The following is a 20858-nucleotide window of genomic DNA, read 5'->3' on the forward strand; positions in this document are numbered from 1 at the left end:
ACTTCAGGAGTCACCAACCAAGAAAAAGATATTGGTGCCATCATAGAAATCCTCTGCTCAGTGTGTGGAGGCAACTAAAAGGCAAACAGAATGCTAGGAATTATTAGGAATGAGAAAATAAGACAAAAAAATATCATAATGCCTCTGTATCACTCAGTGGTGCAACCTCACCTTCAGTATTTTGTGCAATTCTGGTCACCTAGTCTGAAAAAAGATGTAGTAGAATTAGAACAGGTTCTAAGAAGAGTTGTGTAGCTTGGAAAAGAGATAACTATCACTGCTCACTAGCTAAGTTATGGCACTGCCCAAGCTCTGCCCCGGACCACCCCCAGTTAGATAGGGAATAGCTGGTTAAAGCTGATAATCAGTGGCACTACCTAGTTAATCCCCCTTTTTTACTAAACCGTGATAGCGGTTATTAGCACAGGGAGCTGTGCTGAATGCTCCATGCGGCTCCCGACGCTCATATGAGTGTTGGAGCAGCGCAGCTCTCTGTACTAAAAACCGCTATCGCAGTTTAGTAAAAGGAGGTTAAGTGCTACTGAATATTGGTGGCAAGCCAGCTCAGTGGGTTTAACTAAGCAGGAGATGCTTTGAATATGCTAGTGAAGAATTCCTCCCTGGACTGTGTAAAATATAAGCCCTGTCTTTTACTAAAGCCGGCAGCAAGGGCCAGCATGGTCAATGCTCTGACACTCATAGGGACTGAATGGGCATTGGAACATTGTCGCACGGAACTCACTCCATGGCTTAGTAAAAGGGGTCTAAAGCCAGCAGACATAAATTCAAAAATTTATATACTCAAAACTAAAATCAAAATTCTTGTCTACCTTTGTTGTCTGGCCATTTTTCTAATTGTCTGATGCTCTCAGTCTCTGGGCCTCTAAGGGTCTCCTCTCTATTTACCATTTTTCTCTCTCTTATTTTCACTTTCTTCCCTATATCTTTCATTCTCATCTATCTTCCATTTATTTTCTGCTTCTCTATCCACTCATATATTTTACCATTCAGCCTTCAATCTCTATCTTTTTGCCTATAACTTTACTCCAGAACTCTCATTCCTACATCTCTCTTCTTCCTCAGCCTTTCAATAACTCATAACAATAAAACAAATTTTGTAACCCAGACCTTTATTTTCTGCATAAAAGTACACCATTCAGTTTAAATAAGCTATCACTGAACTCATATTTATACATTCATTCTGTGTGCTTCTTTTCAGCCTTCCTCACCTACCATCTGCTGGAGTTGAATGTTTCTGTCTGGATTGGTTTAAATGACATAAATTCTGAGTACAGGTTTTTATGGACAGATGGAAGTGGAGTCTACTTTACATACTGGGCCAAAGGTTATCCACAAAGTGGCGGGTATATCTATGGAGATACAGTAAGTAATAATTAGATGGTTGGCTTGTACATCACTCTCCTATTCTTCTTCTAAGCATTTCTAATTCAGATAACCAAACTTATTCATTTCTTCTCCCTATTGCTATCCAATAAAATGGATGATCTTATTCCCCAGGTTCTATACTTCATTTTACAAAAAATGTATCTTTTCGATAATTTTTTAAAGTTCTGTAAATTTTTCTGCTGGCAAATGTATAATGGAAGTTCGTTCCATTCTCTGGGACCTATACATGAACATATACTGTCCCTAGACACCTTCAACCTTAGTTCCTTAACAGTTGAAATATGTAAGTCCGGACGATCTACAGAACGCAACTGACGGGGCAGAATATGTGGCAGAATGCTCTCCACCAAATACTTTGGTGCTAAATTATGCACACACAAATAACCATTAGCAGCAATTAATAACAAATCCTATAATTCAGTTTAAGCCAATAGACGTTAACGTTAACATTCTGACACATGCTCACGCCTCCACAGCCAGAACAGTGTTCTGATTATCGAGTTTTGCACAACTTGAAGGGCACATAAGGCTGAAGTGGGTAAACCTAGGCTTGATAGAACAACTGTTTGCAGAACAGTCCTAAAAGTACTACCAAACAAGTATGGTCTGAGATTACTCAACATTCACAGTTTTAAAAATACCTTCCGATCCATTGCCTGAACATGACCTCCAAAAGTCAAAACTGAGTCCACAAGAACTCGCAGGTAGTTTACCTCTGTTACAGCTGTTACTGTTGTACCGAAAAGGTCGTGTGCAACCAGCGTATCATTCCCAAGCGCCATCCCAATAAACATCACTAGTTTTCTGGATACTCAACTTCAATTTGGTGTGATCCATCTAACCCTTTATCTTTGCCACAATCATCTGTAGCCGCTACACTACCCTGTGAAAATCTCCATCGACAGGAAAAAAAGAATTGAATATTGTCTCCCTAGACCTGTCAGAAGTTTACAGAGTGATACAAGATAAAGGTGGAATAGAGGGGCCGACAGGGCGGATCCTTGCAGAATGTTCGACAAGATCTTCCTACAACTACAGAGTATCCTGTTTATAATTACTTCTTGCTGTTGACCAACAACAGTAACTATGGTCACTCATCAACATTGCACACACAAGAGCACATTGAAAGGGCAGATGCCTTGATTAAAGAAGACTGAATGTAAATTTGGATATCAGCTATAGATCTGTATTTACCATAATGCACGATGACTTCGGATACAGGAAAGTCTGCACATGATGTGTTCCCAAACAGCTTACTGATCTGCACAAGCAACAGTATATGGAGGTTGTGACCCAGTTCCTGTGACAATATGAAGAAGATCCGAGAATTCTGGAGAGAATTGTCACCAATGATGAGACATGGGTGCATCACTGCAACCCGGAGAGCAAAAGACAAAGCATGATGAGGAAGTGGTGCACACCTGGTTTTGGGAGCAGCCAAAAAACTTCTTCTCTTCATGAATGCAGAAGATAGTTGAACAACACAACAAATGAGTCTTCTTGCATGGGGACTATGTGGAAAAGTGATATGTTCAATTGCTCATAGTTACTTCTATTAAAGCTGTTAAATGTTTTGCCTTTACTTTGCCTCAAATTAAATAAGAACAAGAGGGCATTCTGAAAAGTTAAAAGGGGACAGATTCAAAACAAATGCTAGGAAATTCTTCTTTACCCAATGTGTGGTGGACACCTGGAATGCGCTTCCAGAGGACGTAATAGGGCAGAGTACGGTACTGGGGTTTAAGAAAGGATTGGACAATTTCATGCTAGAAAAGGGGATAGAAGGGTATTAATAGAGGATTACTGCACAGGTCCTGGACCTGTTGGGCCGCCATGTGAGCGGACTGCTGGGCATGATGGACCTCAGGTCTGACACAGCAGAGGCATTGCTTATGTTCTTATTTGGCTAGGACCCTCAACAGTCCCACACTACACTCCAAAGATTACAATAGACAACAAAGACTTTTCATTAGAACTGCAATCCCGAATCGTAGGAGTAGAAATTGATAACCACCTATCCATGAAGAGCCACGTATAATCAATAAACAATCTTTCCTTGTGATGAGAAAGCTAAGATCCTTAAAAAAATACATTGAAACAAAGACTTTCTGAATTTTTAATGCAATCCCTAATCCTATCTTGATTAGACTATTGTAATGTAACACTAGTTCTTTGCTCTGAAACAGATTCCCTCTGCTGGCCTGTGACAGGAACGTCACCCTGTCTCAGACTCATATACGGACTTTGGAAATCGAAACACAGCTCTACTATAATGAAACTACATGGCTGTCCATCACTTCAAGGATTAAGTTTAAATTAGGCATCACCGCCTTTAAGATCCTGACAAGGAATGCCTCTGACTACCTAACAGAACTGGCCATCCTACTCCACTAGAAATCTTTTCCAGTTAAAATTCCCAGCATGAAATAATATAAAGTCTATCAGGCAAATTATCTTATCCATCCAATATCAATTAGTAAAATGCTGGAACCAACTACCATTTACACTACTATCTTGTGTCCACTATCTCAGGTTCAAAAACTTTTAAAATCATTTCTGTACCAAGACGGAGCCAACCCTGAAGGAACTGAAACGGTAATTGTAAAAGCCCATTTCTAAGCTATCTAATGCAACTTCTGGGATATAATGATGAGCTAACAATGACCTACTTAAACTTGTAACTATGTATTTTGTCACCAACACCCCTCAGAGGCGGAGTTGAAAGATGAAAAAAAAAAACAGCGATCTGACATGTCCCCTACTACCAAGGGTATCTTCAGGATTTTACTTGGCTCTAGGCAACTGCCTAGACCTGGGAGCCTAGGCAATAAGATCCTGGGAGCCTAGATAAATATTGGCTGCATTCATCAAAAATATTCAAACTCAGACATAAAGTTCTCAAAATCAGGAATGGTCTTTATTCTGATCCCAGTGGTCAAATATATAGCGTAAAGAAAATAACATTCAGCTTTCACAAAAATCAGCTTTTCAAAATAAAGTCAAAAGAAAACATATGCTTCTGGTAAACAGCACAGATAATGCTATGAGCTTTAAAACCGGCTCCAGTCCAGCACTGCAGTATAATATTAACCTGCATTCATTCCTTGCACAAGGTCATGTACCTCAGTCCTGACTGCAGTGAGATATTATAAAAAGGTATTTTGGAGAGAAACAAAAAATTAATTTGACTTGCATGAGGCATTTTCACTCTTGCTCAGCATTCAAAGCAAAACTGCTCTCAAGAAACAGAGCTACTTCTCTGTGACAGTAAATTTTAGGCAGATCAAGACCATTCATAGAATAAGGCATACAGGAGGGTTATAACTCAGCAGCTAACAGTTTAAACCTTTTCTGAGGCACCCAGAGAGATGAGGTAGCAGTAAATACATTTTGCATAAGACTCTCTGATTCCTGTAGCAACCGTTAGTAAACAGTACAGCTGAACGGTGTGCTCTGATTGCAGAAGAGCTGATCTGGTCAGCTCTTCTGCACCGGATCTTATTGCCTGCTCTAGGGGCAAAACCAGCCCAGGGGCTGGGTATGTCACAATTTGTAACTATGACTAACTATATTAACAACTGTACTGATCTACCTGTACTAGCAACTCTATTGAATGTCCATGTCAAACTGTCCATTATAACTTCCTGGATAACTGACTCAACCTCTTGCAATGTAATCTGACCTTGAACTGAATAGGTAAAAGTGAAATAGAAAACCTGTTTAACATAACATAACATTTACTGCGTAACCCAGTATTCCTTAATGTGTGGCCCCCAGACTACATGCAGCCTCCAAGTCCTCTGTTGCAGCCTTCAAACAGATGGTTACAATGCTCTTCAAGTCCTGTAAATGCATTAATTTCAATCTTGCCCATTCAGGTAGTGCATTAAATATGTTTTTAAAAAAAGGGCTTGGAATTTGCTAAGCCAAAATAAAGTGAATTTTTAAAATTATCTTTGAAGTTTTGCAGAATCAATATTTGTATTATTGTTAATCAAGTTTTATTTAAAATTTGATAAATCGTTTAATCAAACTTCTGTGATGAACATAAATAAAATTTACAACACTCAAAGGGTACACTATATCAAACATACAATAGACCCAGTGGCGTACCAAGGGAAGGGATGGGGGGGGGGGGGCGAAGTCCGCCCCGGGTGCAGGTTTAGGGGGAGTGAACAGCTGGCCAGGTCCGGAATATTCAGCGTTGAATTTGAAACTGCTCCCTTTCTCCCTCCCTGCCCCTTACCTTCGTGCCCGGGAGTCTAAATTACCTTCTTATAGCAGCCGGCATGTGGGATCTCTTCATGGAGGAAGTTAGGGGGTGGGTCATTAGTGTGGGCAGACTAGATGGGCCGTGGCCCTTTTCTGCCATCATTTTTCTATATTTCTATGTTTCTAATCGGAAGTTGCATCAGAGACGACCTTTACGGCAGCCATACAGCAGCTGGCTGCTGTACGAAGGCAGTTTAGACGTCGCCGGCCACAGGGCAGGGATGTTTGTCGGACCGGGCCTGTTGTCTGGGATGGGGGGGAGGAAGAAAGTGCCACAAATGTAAGGGACAGGGAGGGAGAAAGGGAGGAAAGGTGGGGTGGAGAGGAAAAGACGCTGAAGGGAAATGGGTAAAACAGAGGGGGGAGAAGGACGCTGAAAGCACATGGGGAAGACAAAGGGGGAGAAGGATGCTGAAAGCACATGGGGAAGAAAGAGGGGGGAGAAGGACGCTGAAAGGACATGGGGAAGACAGAGGGGGGAGAAGGACACTGAAAGCACATGGGGAAGACAGAGGGGGAGAAGAACACTGAAAGCACATGGGGAAGACAGAGTGGAGAGGACGCTGAAAGGACATGGGGAAGAGAGAGTGGGGAGATGACGCTGGCAGGGAAGAAGACAGAGATGCCAGACTATGGGGGGAGCAGAGGGAAGAAGATGGGTGCCAGACCAATTTGGAAGGGGGGGAGAAAGGGAGAGGCAGAGTAACAGAGCAAATGGAAGATGTAGACAGAAGAGAGACAGTGGATGGAAGGAATTGAATGAGAAGATGAGGAAAGCAGAAAACAGAGAAGACAAAGGTAGAACAAAAATTTCCTATTTATTTATTGCTTTAGGAGACATGCGTCACTGTTTCTGTGGTGTTACATTGTATGCAGAGTTCAGCTTCTTACTGGTTCAATTTAACCTTTGTCTATGTATTTCTATTTTATCCCCCCTTTTACAAAACTGTGAAGCGTTTTTTAGCGCCAGACGTGGTGGTAGCAGCTCTGATGCTTAGAATTCTATGAGCATCAGAACTGTTACCACCGTGGCTAAAATTCACACTACAGTTTTGTAAAAGGGGGAGGGGTTAGTTTGTGATGATATATTCCATATTAGGCGAAGGTGTTTTCTGTGTTCTGTGTGTTCGAAAGACATGGTTTTCTGTTAGGATTGACGATGTAGGATTGATCTGTACTAGTCTGGCTTGTTTAGTTTTACAATGGGTGTATTGATGTACTGCTTACTGCAATATGTAAGATGCTGCCTTTTCCTAGGTACTCATGTGTGACATGTGGCTTGTTACTAAAAATCATGTTTTTCGTACAGATGGGGGAGGGTGCCAAAAAATGATGGGCCCCGAGTGTCACATATGCTAGGTACGCCACTGAATAGACCTACAGGACTTACTGTGCCAAAGGGGAAGAAGGGGAAGAAATACAATATTTGATAGGAAAGAAAACAAATAGGGGGAAAACAACAGGATGGGTGAGTAGGAGCCAAAGTAAATTGGAGAGAACAGTAATTACATTTTTAATTTTTAAGGAAAAATTTTTAGCTATGCAGTGGTTCTTTGAAAACAGGACTCCTGAATACCTTTTTTCTTTTAGATTGATTGTGTGACTATGAAAAGTGGAATAACCCTAGATGCAGGAAGTTGGATTGATGAAGACTGCAACAACAAAAGAGCATATATGTGCCATATTAACAAAGGTATCTCAAGTTAAATTCATTTTAGGATGCAGTTTTAATTTTCCATACATATTATTTATTGTTTATGAAAAACTTCTAATACCGCTGCTAATGACTAGGGGGAGTCAATTCGGAGTGGTTTATAATGAGCTTTGTAATGGTGTTGCAGTACAGAGTTTGCATTTCCTGGGATGGTTTCAATACAGACATTATTAAACCATAGTCAATACATTATTTAAACCATAATTAATACTTGTGCTTTTGTAAAAGTGTCACAATACAGAGTTAGCGTTTTCTGAGTTGGTTCTCAATACAGACCTCTTAAACCATAATTAATCCTCTTTTTTATTTCTGCCTATAATATATAATCAATCTACCTGCTTATATATACCTACTTGTATATACCTATATAAAATATATCATATATTTATTCATATTACCTAAGGAGGCAATTTTATAATGTGATGCCTAGAGTTAATGTATGTGCAATTATTGCCCATCAAAGGTGCCACCAGTTAGGTGCATATGTGCACAAAGCAATATTCTATAAGGTATCACCTAACTGCAAGGAGTGTATACACACAGGTAGAGCATAGATGGGCCATGAGCATATCTCCTATTTAGGTGTGTGATATATAGAATACTGTAAACTATGCATGGCAGTTGGTGCCCCTAGGCATGCCAACTTACACCTGCCAGTGAATGGTATAAGAGGATACATCTATTCATAAGCCTGCCATTGCTGACCTTAAGCTAGTATTCAATAACAGAATCTTGGCACCAGAGAGTGCACACTTTTTGCCATCAATGTGTGATATTTTCAATACATACACTTTGATAAATGTACATTCTCTTTGCAAATAGCTCACACACTTTTTGAATAGAGTATAACCTTTGGAGAAAGTATTAAATCTTTTGAAAGAGTACACACTCTTTCTGAAAGAACTTGCATTCTTAACAACACTGCTCTTATAATGGAAAAAAAAAAAAAAAGGCAAACAGCCCTTGAAAAAAATGACATTTCTAGAAACAACATGGGTAATAACAGAACACAAAAATTTCTAAGCTGCACACCCCTAGGGGCTCATAATCGAAAGAGAAAAACATCCAAAAACCGGCCTAAGTCGGCACTTGGACGATCATCAGTCAAAAACGTCCAAGTGCCGATATTAAAACCAGGTTTTGGACGTATTTAAAAAGACCTAGGCTTTCACAGTGCCGCTGAACGACCATAGCTAAACGGGGCATTTCAAGAGGAGTGTTGAGGGCGGGATTTGGGCGGGACGTGGGCAGGGCTTAGACTTAGTCGTACAGCATAGACGTAACTTAGACGTTGTGACTTAGACCATTTAAAACAAGGTCTAAGTCACAAAAACCCACCTAAAGTCACCAGATAAGCACTGCAGACACAAACTACAGACCCCTACACACTACCCCAGTGATCACTGACCCCCCCTACCCCACTCCATAAAATTCATAATCACACCTTTAAAATTCAGCCTCAAGACCATCATCACCTGGCAGCCTGGCATAGGAAAGCCTAGTTGACCTACACAGAGACGGCTTAAGTCAGCTTGGGGGTGGATTAGGGACCCATGGAGAGGAGGATCCATGTTCATAAGCCACTGTAATCATTGCATTGCTGGTTAAACATGTGCACTTCCCTAAAAAAAAACCCAAACACTTTTGTACTGCCCTATAAGTGGCTTCTGCAGTCATAAGGGCTATTAAAGTGGTAGATAGGTGGGTCTAGGGGATTTTGGAGGTGGTTGGGGGTCTCACCATTATCTATAAGGGAGCTATAGTGTGAAGTTCACAGCAGTGCCCTGAAAGGTACCCCACTATTTAGGTGCCATGTCTGGTTGTCCAGACCCCTCCCACATCCAAAAGATCTGTTTCTAAGCGTTTTTGCCTTGGACAAAAGTATGGTATAAAGATAGACAATTTAGCAGCTTGGACGATCAGATCGGCAGGACGTATAGTTAGACGATTTTCGAAATGGAAAATAATTTTGGACGTATCTTTCGAAAATGTGTCCTAAAGCTGTTTTTTATTTTGGACGACTTGGGACGAAAACAGACAGATATTCCTTTCGATTATGCCCCTCCACGTGTTTAAGGCAGGACTGTTTTGAAGAGTTTTGCGTTTTGTAATATGCCAATAAAATTTCTATTTAAGTTTGTCTTAATTTTCTTTCCTACAGATCCTAAGTTGCCCTAATTCCCCAACACAGATTCCATCTAATATTTTTGAGTATGACAAGAGCAGCTATGAAATTATTCGCTCTGAAATGAAATGGGATGAAGCACGCAGAGAATGCCAGAAAAGGGATTTTGAACTTGCAAGCATTTTAAGTTCATATTCTCAGTCATTCCTTACAATCCAGATTTTAAAGTATGGAAAACCTGTATGGATTGGTCTGAATAGTAATATGGTAAGAGTTTAGCTGATATGGAACTTTATTGTAATGACAATTTTACGTGCGTTTCCAAAGTAGCAATCCTAGTTAGCAATTAAGGTTAGGCTAAAACACAGAATAGAAAGAGAAATTTACATCATAATAGTTATAGCAGTTAATATAAATTTATAGTTAAAGAAAGGACAATAACATACTCTCTAAACTGATTAGATAGTCTCCTCCACTATCCACACTCTTTGAGTTGTGTGTATCAAATCATACAATACCCACGTAAGCTATGACACAACTAATCCAATTCTATTCTTACTGATCTTCGAAGGAGCTAATTTCATTAATGTCATATGACTATCATCATTTCAACTTTCCACTAATTCCTCTACCTCAATTCCTTTTTCCATCTCTAAAAAAGGAACACCTGGTCCTTCTTCAAAATATCCTTACAGTCCAGCCACTCAAAATAAACCTTATGCTCTGACTAGGGAATCATCTCCATGGTAAAATCTCTCATAATACAAATCCTTGTACAAAAAGAAAATCTACATTCCCTCCTGCATCATGCATAGTCACGTACTCTAACCCAAGCACCAAGGCCAAGGGGTCCTTTTATCAAGCTGCGGTAGGGGGATTAACGTGCATTAAACCGCCTGCCGCGCTAGCCGCTAATGCCTGCATTGAGTAGGCATTAGTTTTTTAGCCAGCCGCGTGATGAAATGTCTGACGTGCTAACCCCGGCTAGCGCGGCTTGATAAAAGGACCCCCAAATCATATAATTATTCTCTTGCTATCTCCTAATTCCTGTCAAGGCACATCAAAACCCCTACCACAATCAGTCATGCAAACTATTAGTGCCACCTCAATAACTATCCTCAACAAAATAGCAGTTCCTTTCTGGAGCCAATAAACCAACAAAATCCTCAGACCCCGTTATTCCCTCAATAAAGAAGTAAACATTGCAACCCCAACACAGCAGCATTTGCCACACCAACAAACTCCTCCAATATACCATAATCACCCCAGCCCCTTCTTACCTTCCCGCATTACCCAAAAGTTTCCAAAACCAATAGGACATAACAGTAAAAGCAAAACAATTCACGCTATCCATCCAAGCTTCCATTATAAACAAAGTATCCAATTGCTTATCTAAAACCAAATCATGCAAAATTTCAACCTTATTTCTCACTAATTACATATTACCTGAAGAACAATATCTGCTATAATCCACATCCCTCATTGACTCAACTTCCCTCAAAATCCATACCCACAGCCATTTGAGCTGCATTCCCCCATACCCCTTCCATAAAGATTTCTGTCATCTCTCTCCATATGCACAAGGTAACTTATGTCAGCTAAATAAACTATATCAAAAACCTACTCTGACAAAATAACTTAGATAATAGGGAGAGTAGGCATCACCTAAATTAAGCAATCCTTTTATCCAAAAAAAACACCAGAACCTCTGTATTCAGCTATATTCTGGTATTCTAGGCCGTGCCTTTAGCTCTGAGGCTCATTTTGGATAAAATGATTGCTTAATTTAGGTGATGCCTACTCTCCCTAGTATCAAAGTTATTTTGTCAGAGTCGGTTTTTGATTTCTCTCCATATACCATTCTCTAATCACCAAACTCAAACCCTCATCATATACTCATTCTCACAGCAACTTTTAATCCTCTCCCAGTACCTTGGAGTCTGTATTACACTGTTTGCACTACTTTGCTCTCTCACTGTGGCTTAGAGTCATTAATATCCTTTGTCTCTATTTTGTTGTTGTGTACATCTAGTAGCGCTATAGAAATGATTAGTAGACCAGGGTTTTACAGGTCTACATTTCTGGTGCCTAGGATCCTTGCTGAATCATGGTTAGTGTCGCCTAGTGACACTGAAGTCTGGTGTCACCCCTAAACACAGCTATTTCTGGGCTTCAACATCACTAGGTAACACTAGGTGCCACGGACCTAAGCGCCAGTCCCAGAGGCTGCTTGGCGTGCCTAATCTTTTTTTGATTAGGTTTTAATTGGTTTTTAACAGTGTGGCCAATTATCATGCCATTTAGAACCAATTATAATGCTTAAGTTAGTTGCTGGTAGGCGCAATCTAGGCGACTAACTTTCAGCGGCTTTTTGAGAATCTGGGCCTAAATGATTAGTGCAAGATTACTGCATGAGCTCTTAACACCTACAAAACATCTCATGCCATAATTTTTTTTAATGCAATCTAATGGCAACATTAGTGCATCAAGTAAGGAGTGGAATTGCCTAATCAGATTGATGACCACAAATTATTTAAAAAAAATGTCCTTTTACTCATCCAGTTGTTCAAATGACTTTATTCATCCAATAACTCAATGACTCAACATGTACATGTTTCGGCCAACAGGCCTGCTTCAGAAGCCTTGAGAGTCTTCTAAGTTATATTAAGTGTTGTTTCAGTAATTGTATAGGTTCTCAAGTTAACGCTACAGTATGATCTTCTGTGACAGTACTCGGAGTCAAAATGGCCTTAATGCATGGGGAAAACCTGTGCAACTTAGTAAAAAGACCCCTTAGAATATGACAGCTACAGTTTAAAGCTATAAAACACAAAGTCATGCGACTGGACTGTAAAACCTCAGGGGAACATGAAAGTATAGAGATGAAGTACTTCTTTGCACTAAAAAGTGGGAGTTGGGGGTGATCATATCTTAAGGTGGCCAATCAAGTGCAAAATATGATGGCAAACACTAGGAGGATATGAGAGGAATGGCCAGTAGGAAAAAAAAGGTGATAATGACATGGTATAAGTCTTCATGGGCTAGATTCACAAAGCAAACCGATCGTGTACTGATCGGTTTGTGACCCCTTTGCGACCAGATTTTCCTCCTGCACTATTCACTAACGCCTGTAGCAATCCAATCCCGATCCTCCCATGCAAATATGTAAAACCCTATGCAAAATAGCCAAGTGACTGATTCACTAACAATTGCTTGACTATTTTGAATCAGGTTTTACTATTGGCAAACCCAACTGCTGCAGAACTGTCGGTAACTGAGTTACCGTCAGGTCTGCAGGCTTTTTGACAGGCCTGCCTGTCTTTTTTATTCTTTTTTTTTTCCATGGCACAGATATTTTGCGTGTGTTACATATGCAAAATATCTGCCAAATAAAAAAAAAAAAAAGAAAAGACAGTCAGACTTGTCAAACGGCCGAGGTCCCCCCCCGACAAACACGAACCCCCCCGGTGACCCATAAATAGCAGGAGGGATGCCCGCTCTCTCCTGCCACCACTTCCCTCCCCACCTGTGTGAATATTGCAGGAAGAATGCCAACTCTTCCTCCTGCCACCAGCCGACACCCTCTGGCACGGCACTCAACCCCTCCCCACCGGCCTGACCACACCCATACCTAAAAGTTGGGAGCAGGATGGGGTGCTCAATCCCTCCTACACTGTAGGCCTCCCACCCACCCCCCCGGCCAGGCCCAGCCCGGCCCCCCATACTTCAAAGTTGGGAGCAGGAGGAGTGCTCAGTCCCTCCTGCTCCTCCGGGTCCAGCGATGCGTCTGCCTGTGCCTTAGGCCCCGCTCTGGTGCATTATGTGATGCACAGGGAGGGACTTAAGGCCCTGATTGGTTCAGGTGCCTTAGGTTCCTCCCCCCTTCGGAGGGGCCTGAGGTGCCTGAGCCAATCAGGGACTTCCTTAGGCTCAGCCTGATTCTTCCCTCACCTTAAAAAAAATGACACGGGGATAGTTAACCATTGGGACAGGGACAAATTCTGTCCCCGTGTCATTCTCTATGAAATCCAGTTTAGTATGGATGGAAAATGTTAGTAGCTTCCAGAAAATTTAGGAGCTAACAGTAGATATTAGCAGTCGGTAAAGATGAACAGACTGGATAAGCAAACAGTGATGAACTAGGGTGAAGGTTTTTATCTGCCATCATTTTCTATGTTTCTGTTTCTGTGTTTCTCTGCTTCTAAATAATTTGAACTCTGAAAATGAATCAAAGTGGTGATTGAATCAAAAACCAAAACTTTTTTCTGTGTACTTCAGTATACATACCAGCACTCAGTGGGCAAGAGATTAGTAAGAATAAAAAAACAAGCAATAGCTGCCCTTCAGAATTTGGCATTCCTGTTCAAGATGTAATATTTGGGAAAAAATGTCATACGATAAGCCCCTTCAGATAATCTGGCAAGAAATACCGGTAAATAACAGTGAGGCCTGCTACAAGAAAGAGAAACAGAGTGAATTCAAAATGTATTTGGGAGGCAGATGATAAAGTTGGCAATATGTGCTGGGAAGAATGTAGAGTTCTTGCAAGGGAATAAGGCAGTGGCAAAGCCATGGGTAGGCTTGGGTGGGCCAGTCTAATGACTCATGAGACCACAAAACACCTCTGTGTTGGTGCCCCACTCTCCTCTTTCCCACTTCTCCATCTGTGGCCCAGCATCTGTCTGTCTGTTTCTGAGCCCCACCCTGGTCTACCACATAGGAATTGCTGCTGACGACATCTTTAGGCATCTTGAGGGCTCTGCTGGCTTCCCTCTACTGCTTCCTTGCCCTCAAATATGTCATTTCCTGTTTCTTCATGGTCACAGATGAGGTAGAGGGAAGCCTGCAGAGCTGGTGTAGATTGCCTATAAGAATCACCACCAGTGGCATCTCTGAGGTACCACCTGGGGGTGAGTGAGAGGACCTTAGAAACAGACATACAGATTCCAGGTTATGGGCCTCCAGAGGAGCAGATGCTGATTTGAGGCAGAGCAGATGGAGGGGAAGAGAGAGGGAGTGATGGATGTAGGGGCTGAAGGGAAGATTTAAAAATTGCATGTTTGAATGAGGGCGGAAGTGAGAAGAGCATACCCAGATTAAATCTGGAATAAAGAACTAGTAAATCAGCTCAATATTGAGAGCAACTAGGATGCAAACAGTGATGAACTAGGGTGAATTTTTTTTTTAATTTTTATCCTATCACTATGGCCAGTAGAGTTTAATCAAGACAGTTGGTGTTGGTTCTCTGAACTTTTGCTAAGTTATGAAATTAATTGAATGAAAGTAAATACTGTTTCCTATGAGTCGCTAATCAAATTAAGATAATTTCATTTGCTTTCAGACTAATAAATATTTCAAATGGATTGATGGCTGGAGATTAAAGTATTCTAAGTGGAAAGAAGATGAGCCTAAAAAAAAAATAGCCTGTGTGTATCTGGATCTTGATGGAAAATGGAAAACAGCATCCTGTGAAGAAAATTACTATGTTGCCTGCAAAAAATCAGCTCGTAAGCAATTACCTTTACTACTTATAATTTTATGGTTTCTTATGTTTAATTATACTCAATGGAGAATGTCTGTAAAGTTTTTCATTTTTATTAAGCAAATGAAAACTTTTCCAGTTTCATATAAATTTTCCCAGCTTGTGCATGATGATTGTGCTGGTTGCAACATTATCTCTAGTAAGTTTTACCAGTGTCTCATGTCTGTATGGAGAAGATTCATTATGGCGACCTATGATGCCTTATGCGGATGTGGAGAGGCATTGTGATAGTGTGTCTAAGTCCAACTATGGACGTTTCCCACTAGACATAAATGTCCATTTTCAAATGTCCTGGATGTCCTTTTTTTTTAAAAAAAAAAATTACCTACTTGGACAGCCTGTCCGACAAGGTGTCTAACTTCATCCCCCCCTTTTACAAAACCGCGAAAGTGTTTTTTAGCGCCTGCCGGTGTACTGAATGCTCTGCGCCACTCTCAACACTCTTATGAGCATTGGGAGCAGAGCATTCAGTGTGCCGGCTTGCACTAAAAAACGCTTCTGTGGTTTTGTAAAAAAGGAGGGGAGTATGTGGCATTTTTGACCCCCAGATGTATCCAAGCGTCCAAATGCAGACCATTTGGACGTGGGAGATCTAGCATCTCCAATCTACCTGTCAGATCGCTTTGTCCGTCCTGGCCCCACCCGCATGCATAATGCCCACTTGTTTGCCTTCCCGTCCCTAAAGTGCTGCATCTACAAGAGATTCCTGGACAGATCCCTGGCGTTTCAGGCAGGCAAATGGAACAAATGTCTTTCCACTCTCATCTCTAATTCTCCCTCCTACCAAACTTTCAGGAAATCAATCATAACTTATCTCTTTGACAAATATCTCTGACTCCCGCCCTCCTTGCAACTCTACCTTTGCCGTATTCCTCCCACCTACCTGCACCTCCTACCTACCTGCACCCAACTTCCTAAGCTACGCTGATTGACTTGTTTATAACCTCGCTACTTCCTTGTTGCCTGCTCCTGACTTGCTAAGCTATATTTGTAAACCGCTCTGAACTATTCTGGTACTACGGTATACAAAAATAAAGTTATTATTATTATTAATGGACTGGCCATATAGACATGCCAGCAGAGCAATGGGACACCTTAAAGGGCACTGCTGTGAATTTCACATTAAGAGTGCCAGAAGTACATCTCACCAAAAATCCCTTACAATTTATGCTGAGCCCTCCAAAACTCCCTCAAAACCTACTATACCCACCTGCTCTACTAGGCTTTCCCATACCAAATGCTGCTGTTCTATAGACAGGTATGTACTCTTTAAATAGGATATTTTAGGGGTGGGAAGGGGTCTGTGAGCATTAGGGGAGTGTGTGTGTTTGGGGGGGGGGGAATCATACCTTAATGCAATGGATATCTGGTCAGTTTGATCACCTTTGGTGCACAAGACACATCTACAACTGGTCTAACTCCGTTCGTCTAAGTTCTGTCTAGGATGTCCTGGGAAAGTTTTAATTGCTGCAGAATATCCAGGTTTATGCCCATCCATAACACGCCTCCCAACACGCACCTTTGGGTTCTGGACGTACAGCGGCTTGGAAGTCCTGCTGGACGACCAGAATGTTGGTTTTGAAAATCTGCATTTGAACATCCCGGCTGTTAGGATGTCCAAGTGCCGACTTAGGTGGGTTTTTGGGCGTATTGATATTTTGATTATGAGCTCCAAAGTATACCAAAACATGGTCATACTGCGTCTGTTTTAAAACCTGTTTTTTAAAAATTCCATTTGATTTCTTTTACCACCTATTGCATAAATAATTATTTTTATTTTTCTGGCTTTGCTTAATTTTTTTGTTTGTTATTTCTGGCTCTCTTCTTTTTGTTGGACTGTAATGTCAGCCCTCACCATTTTTTTTTCTTTTTACTATTTTGGTAGAATCTTACCCACCCCCCCACTCCTTCTTTTATAAAACTGTGCAAGAGATTTTTAGCACCGGCTGGCATGCCGAATGTTCTGTGGTGCTCCAACAGTCATAGAGTTCCTTTGAGCATCATAGCAGAGCATTCAGCACATCAGCTGGCACTAAAAAACTCACGTGTGGTTTTGTAAAAAGGGGTGGGTTAATAAGTTCTGATAACAATACAGAACAAAAGAAATTGTAGTGTGACATAGAAGCCCCTAAGCCATGTGCAAATGGGTGGAGCTTGGATTTGGTCATTGGTCATCTTTATTGGATATATCGCCCATCAAAGTAATAAAGCAGTTTAGAAGAATAATCAAGGAAGAAAAGGGCCAAGAAAAGGGAAAAACACGCACATTAACTTAGCTAATATCACAATAATAAAATATAAACTAGATATTACAAAAAACTAATCTAATCTAATCTAATCCTTAGGTTTGTATACCGCATCATCTCCAAGTTCGTAGAGCTCGACGCGGTTTACAGTAGGAGAAATAGGAAGGAACTACAACAGAGGGTTAGAGGTAGAAGTGTGAAGAAAATTTACAGGACTTGGGATGCCAAGATATAAGAGTTTCCTTGATTCCTAAGTTGGAGGGAGACTTACATTTTTTGAGAAAAGCCATTAAAACTATTAAATAAACTAAGATGGAATGGGGTAGGGTGCATGTTTATGGACATAGGGGGGAATTCCATGTATGCCACCTAAAAAACAAATCAGTGCTGATAAAATCTGCACTTAGCGCTATTCCATTTCGGAATTAAGTGTGGTTTATAGAATATGCATAATGCCAATGAAAACCTGGCATGTCTGCACCTAAATTGTGCATGGGTTGGGCGTATTCTATAATAGTGTGTCTAACTTTTAGGAATACCCACGTTCTGCCTATTCCTTTCCCTGCATTGGAATTTACACACACTACTTTATAGAATATGCTCAGAACGTTGTCTAATTAAATTCTAAGTGCCAACAATTGCTTGTTATTCAGCAATTATTGACGCTGATTGGCTTGTTAACTAATTAAGTTGTTTTTGCAAATTGGATTAAACACAGATTTGCATGCATAACTTTAGTCGCAGTATACCGAATCTGGGGATATCTAACTGGTACCAGCACTCTATTACTGCATGGCGCAGTGGTTAGAACTACAACCTCAGCACTAGAGAATGACACGGGGAAAAATTCTGTCCCCATCACCGTCCCATCCCCGGACCACCATCCTCTGCACCGCCCCGTCCCTGCTGGTCCTTTCACTGCCCCGTCCCTGTCTCTGCCGTCCCCTTCACCACCCCGTCACCATCCCCGCTGTCTCTTTCACCGCCCCATCACCGTCCCTGTCTTCAGCGTCTTCTCCTCTCCATCCCCCCACCCCCAGCACTCTTCACGCGGTCCAGCAGCTCCCTCCCGCCAGCCAGCTGTGCATTTCCCTCCCTCCCTCCTTTTCCCTTACCTTTTCTTCTTGAAACTGGCGATTTCTATAAAGCTACGAGCTGTATTACAGCCGGAGCCTTGAAGTCGCGTTGGGTTGCATGCTAGAAAAGTCTCCTCCGATGCAACCGGAAACAGGAAGTTGCGTCAGAGGAGACTTTTTCCAGCAGGCAACGTGACGCGACTTCAAGGCTCCTGCTGTAATACAGCTCGTAGCCTTATAGAAATCGCCAGTTTCAAGAAGAAAAGGTAAGGGAAAAGGAGGGGGGAAATGCATGGATGGCCAGCAGGAGAGAGTGGGCTGCCGGATCGAACGCTTGTTCACCACGCGTTCACTACTTGTTCACCGCCCCGTGCTACCATTCACCGCTCCATGGGGCGGTGAATGGCCTTGTCCCCGAACTCGCGGTGACCTTTTTTTTTTGGTCACCATTTTGGCGGGTTACCTGCGGCTAGCCGCGGGTAACAACCACCGTGTCATTCTCTACTCAGCACCCTGAAGTTGTGGGTTCAAAACCTATGCTGCTCCTTGTTACCCTGGGCAGGCACATTGGATAGACTGTGAGTTCATGCAAATGCTTGAAGTACCTGTATGTAAACCGCTTTGAGTGTGGTTGTAAAAACTAGAAAAAGGCGGTACACAAGTCACCCTTTCTGCCCCAACTGCACATCATGCATCATAACTTCTTCTTATCATTTATTGTTTATTACACTTGATATAGCACCTTAGTTGTAGCACAATTCAAAGCAGTTTACAATAAAAACAATTTATAAATAAGATAGGATAGAAACCAACATTCATTCAAGAGGCATAAACATTTAAAACCTGATACCACAGAAAGTATGTTCTCCGTTACTTTTGTTTTTATGAATAGGAAAAGGCTTGTTCAAAAAGATAAGTTTTTAAAAGTACACGGAACTTAGTAAAGGATGATTCTATAAATTTGAGGGTAATGAATTCTATATTGCCGGTGCAATAGAAAAAAATGCTGAATGTCTTGTTTCCCATTTCGTTTTTGAGGGGTGAGGAATAACAAGTCTATTATCTGTTAATAAAGAGTCTGAGATGGCGAATAAGGAATAATTAATGTTGCCAAATAATCTTGAATACCTGAATATAATGTCTTATAAGTCAAAGTAAGAATTTTAAATTGTATAAGATAGTATACTAGAAGCCACTTGGATTTGAATTGTGATCTTGGGCTTAAGGGGACAAACCAGATAGTTCTGCCTATAAGCACATCTATTTTCACATCCTTATCGTTGACAACTTTCACCAGCCCCCAGCACTCTTCTGGCTTCATCATCCATCAGTCCCTGGAGCCCTCTGTGGGGACATTAGCAGCTGCAGAATATAAAGGGCACCTCCAGTTTTCCTCCTCTTGGGCCTTCTGTTATTGGCTGGAATCTAGTGGACATTATTTTCTTCCCTCTCTGGCAGATTGTGAAGTGATATGCACCATAGAGTCTGTTCCCCTGGTTTGAACTGCAAAAACACAAATAACGAAATGTGAAGTCTATGGGAAAATAGAGTTTAGGTTCTAGCAGTTCACATTGTGCCTCAAAACCACAGAAAGTGACCAGTGGAACCTATGGGAAAATAGAGTTAGGTTCCTGCATGAAGTACCTATAATTTACTCTTTCACTCTCCAGATGCTCATGGGCTGAATCTGGAAGCAAAGCCTGACCGCAAGGTGAAAATGAAAGTAAAAAATCTTTTATTTTTGAAGGTCTGGTATTTGAATATGTAAACACAGTGACACGAATGGGAAATTTGGTTGTAATTGATGTATTCGTGGATAGGCAAATTCATACGTCGTGAACATACGAATAATGAGAATGGACTGTACTTAGAAATTTTGGAGTTGGGCAGAGGTGGCATGACTGGCAATTGCAAGAGCTTATGGGAATATTTAGGTAAGAGTTGCAGAACTGAAGCCTCAGCCATTTGTACAAGCTAGAATTCTGATTTCTGGGGGGAGAGGAAGAAAAACTCAGCACTGCAATTATGGACAAGAGTAAGGAATGGGCTGATTTAAAAATTTTAGATATCATAAGATTTTGAAAGAAACGTTAGATCATGTAAATAAGCTGTTTTCCAGTTCAATGGGACTCTTCCTGTACTTAGGGAAAGATTGAAAAGCGCGGATAGCGGTTCCGCCAGGATGTCACTCAACTCTCTAAGCACCCTGGGGTGTAGTTTGTCTGGTCCCATGGCTTTGTTCACTTTGAGTCTTGATAGTTCATAGTAGACGCTGCTGGGCGAAATTCCCTTGTCTGCAATTGTGGACCAGATCCCGGCACCTCGCAGGTAAAGACGGAGCAGAAGTATTCATTATGTAGTTTGGCTTTATCGGAGTCCGATTTTACATAATTCCCGTCTAGTTTCCTGAGGCGTACTATCCCATCTGTGTTTCTTTTTCTGTCATTAATATACCTGAAGAAGGATTTATCCCCAC

General features: G+C 41.3%; 1 protein-coding gene across 1 annotated transcript in view; it reads left to right on the forward strand.

Annotated features, from left to right (window-relative positions):
- MRC1 (mannose receptor C-type 1) overlaps nt 1-20858 on the forward strand; it is a 239932-nt gene that overhangs the window by 188928 nt on the left and 30146 nt on the right. The window contains 5 exon segments of the mRNA XM_033932883.1: nt 1220-1383; nt 7270-7372; nt 7471-7526; nt 9555-9785; nt 14860-15025. Of these exon segments, the coding sequence (XP_033788774.1) occupies nt 1220-1383; nt 7270-7372; nt 7471-7526; nt 9555-9785; nt 14860-15025 (720 nt within the window).

Source organism: Geotrypetes seraphini, chromosome 2 (assembly GCF_902459505.1).
Source record: "Geotrypetes seraphini chromosome 2, aGeoSer1.1, whole genome shotgun sequence".
NCBI lineage: Eukaryota > Metazoa > Chordata > Amphibia > Gymnophiona > Dermophiidae > Geotrypetes > Geotrypetes seraphini.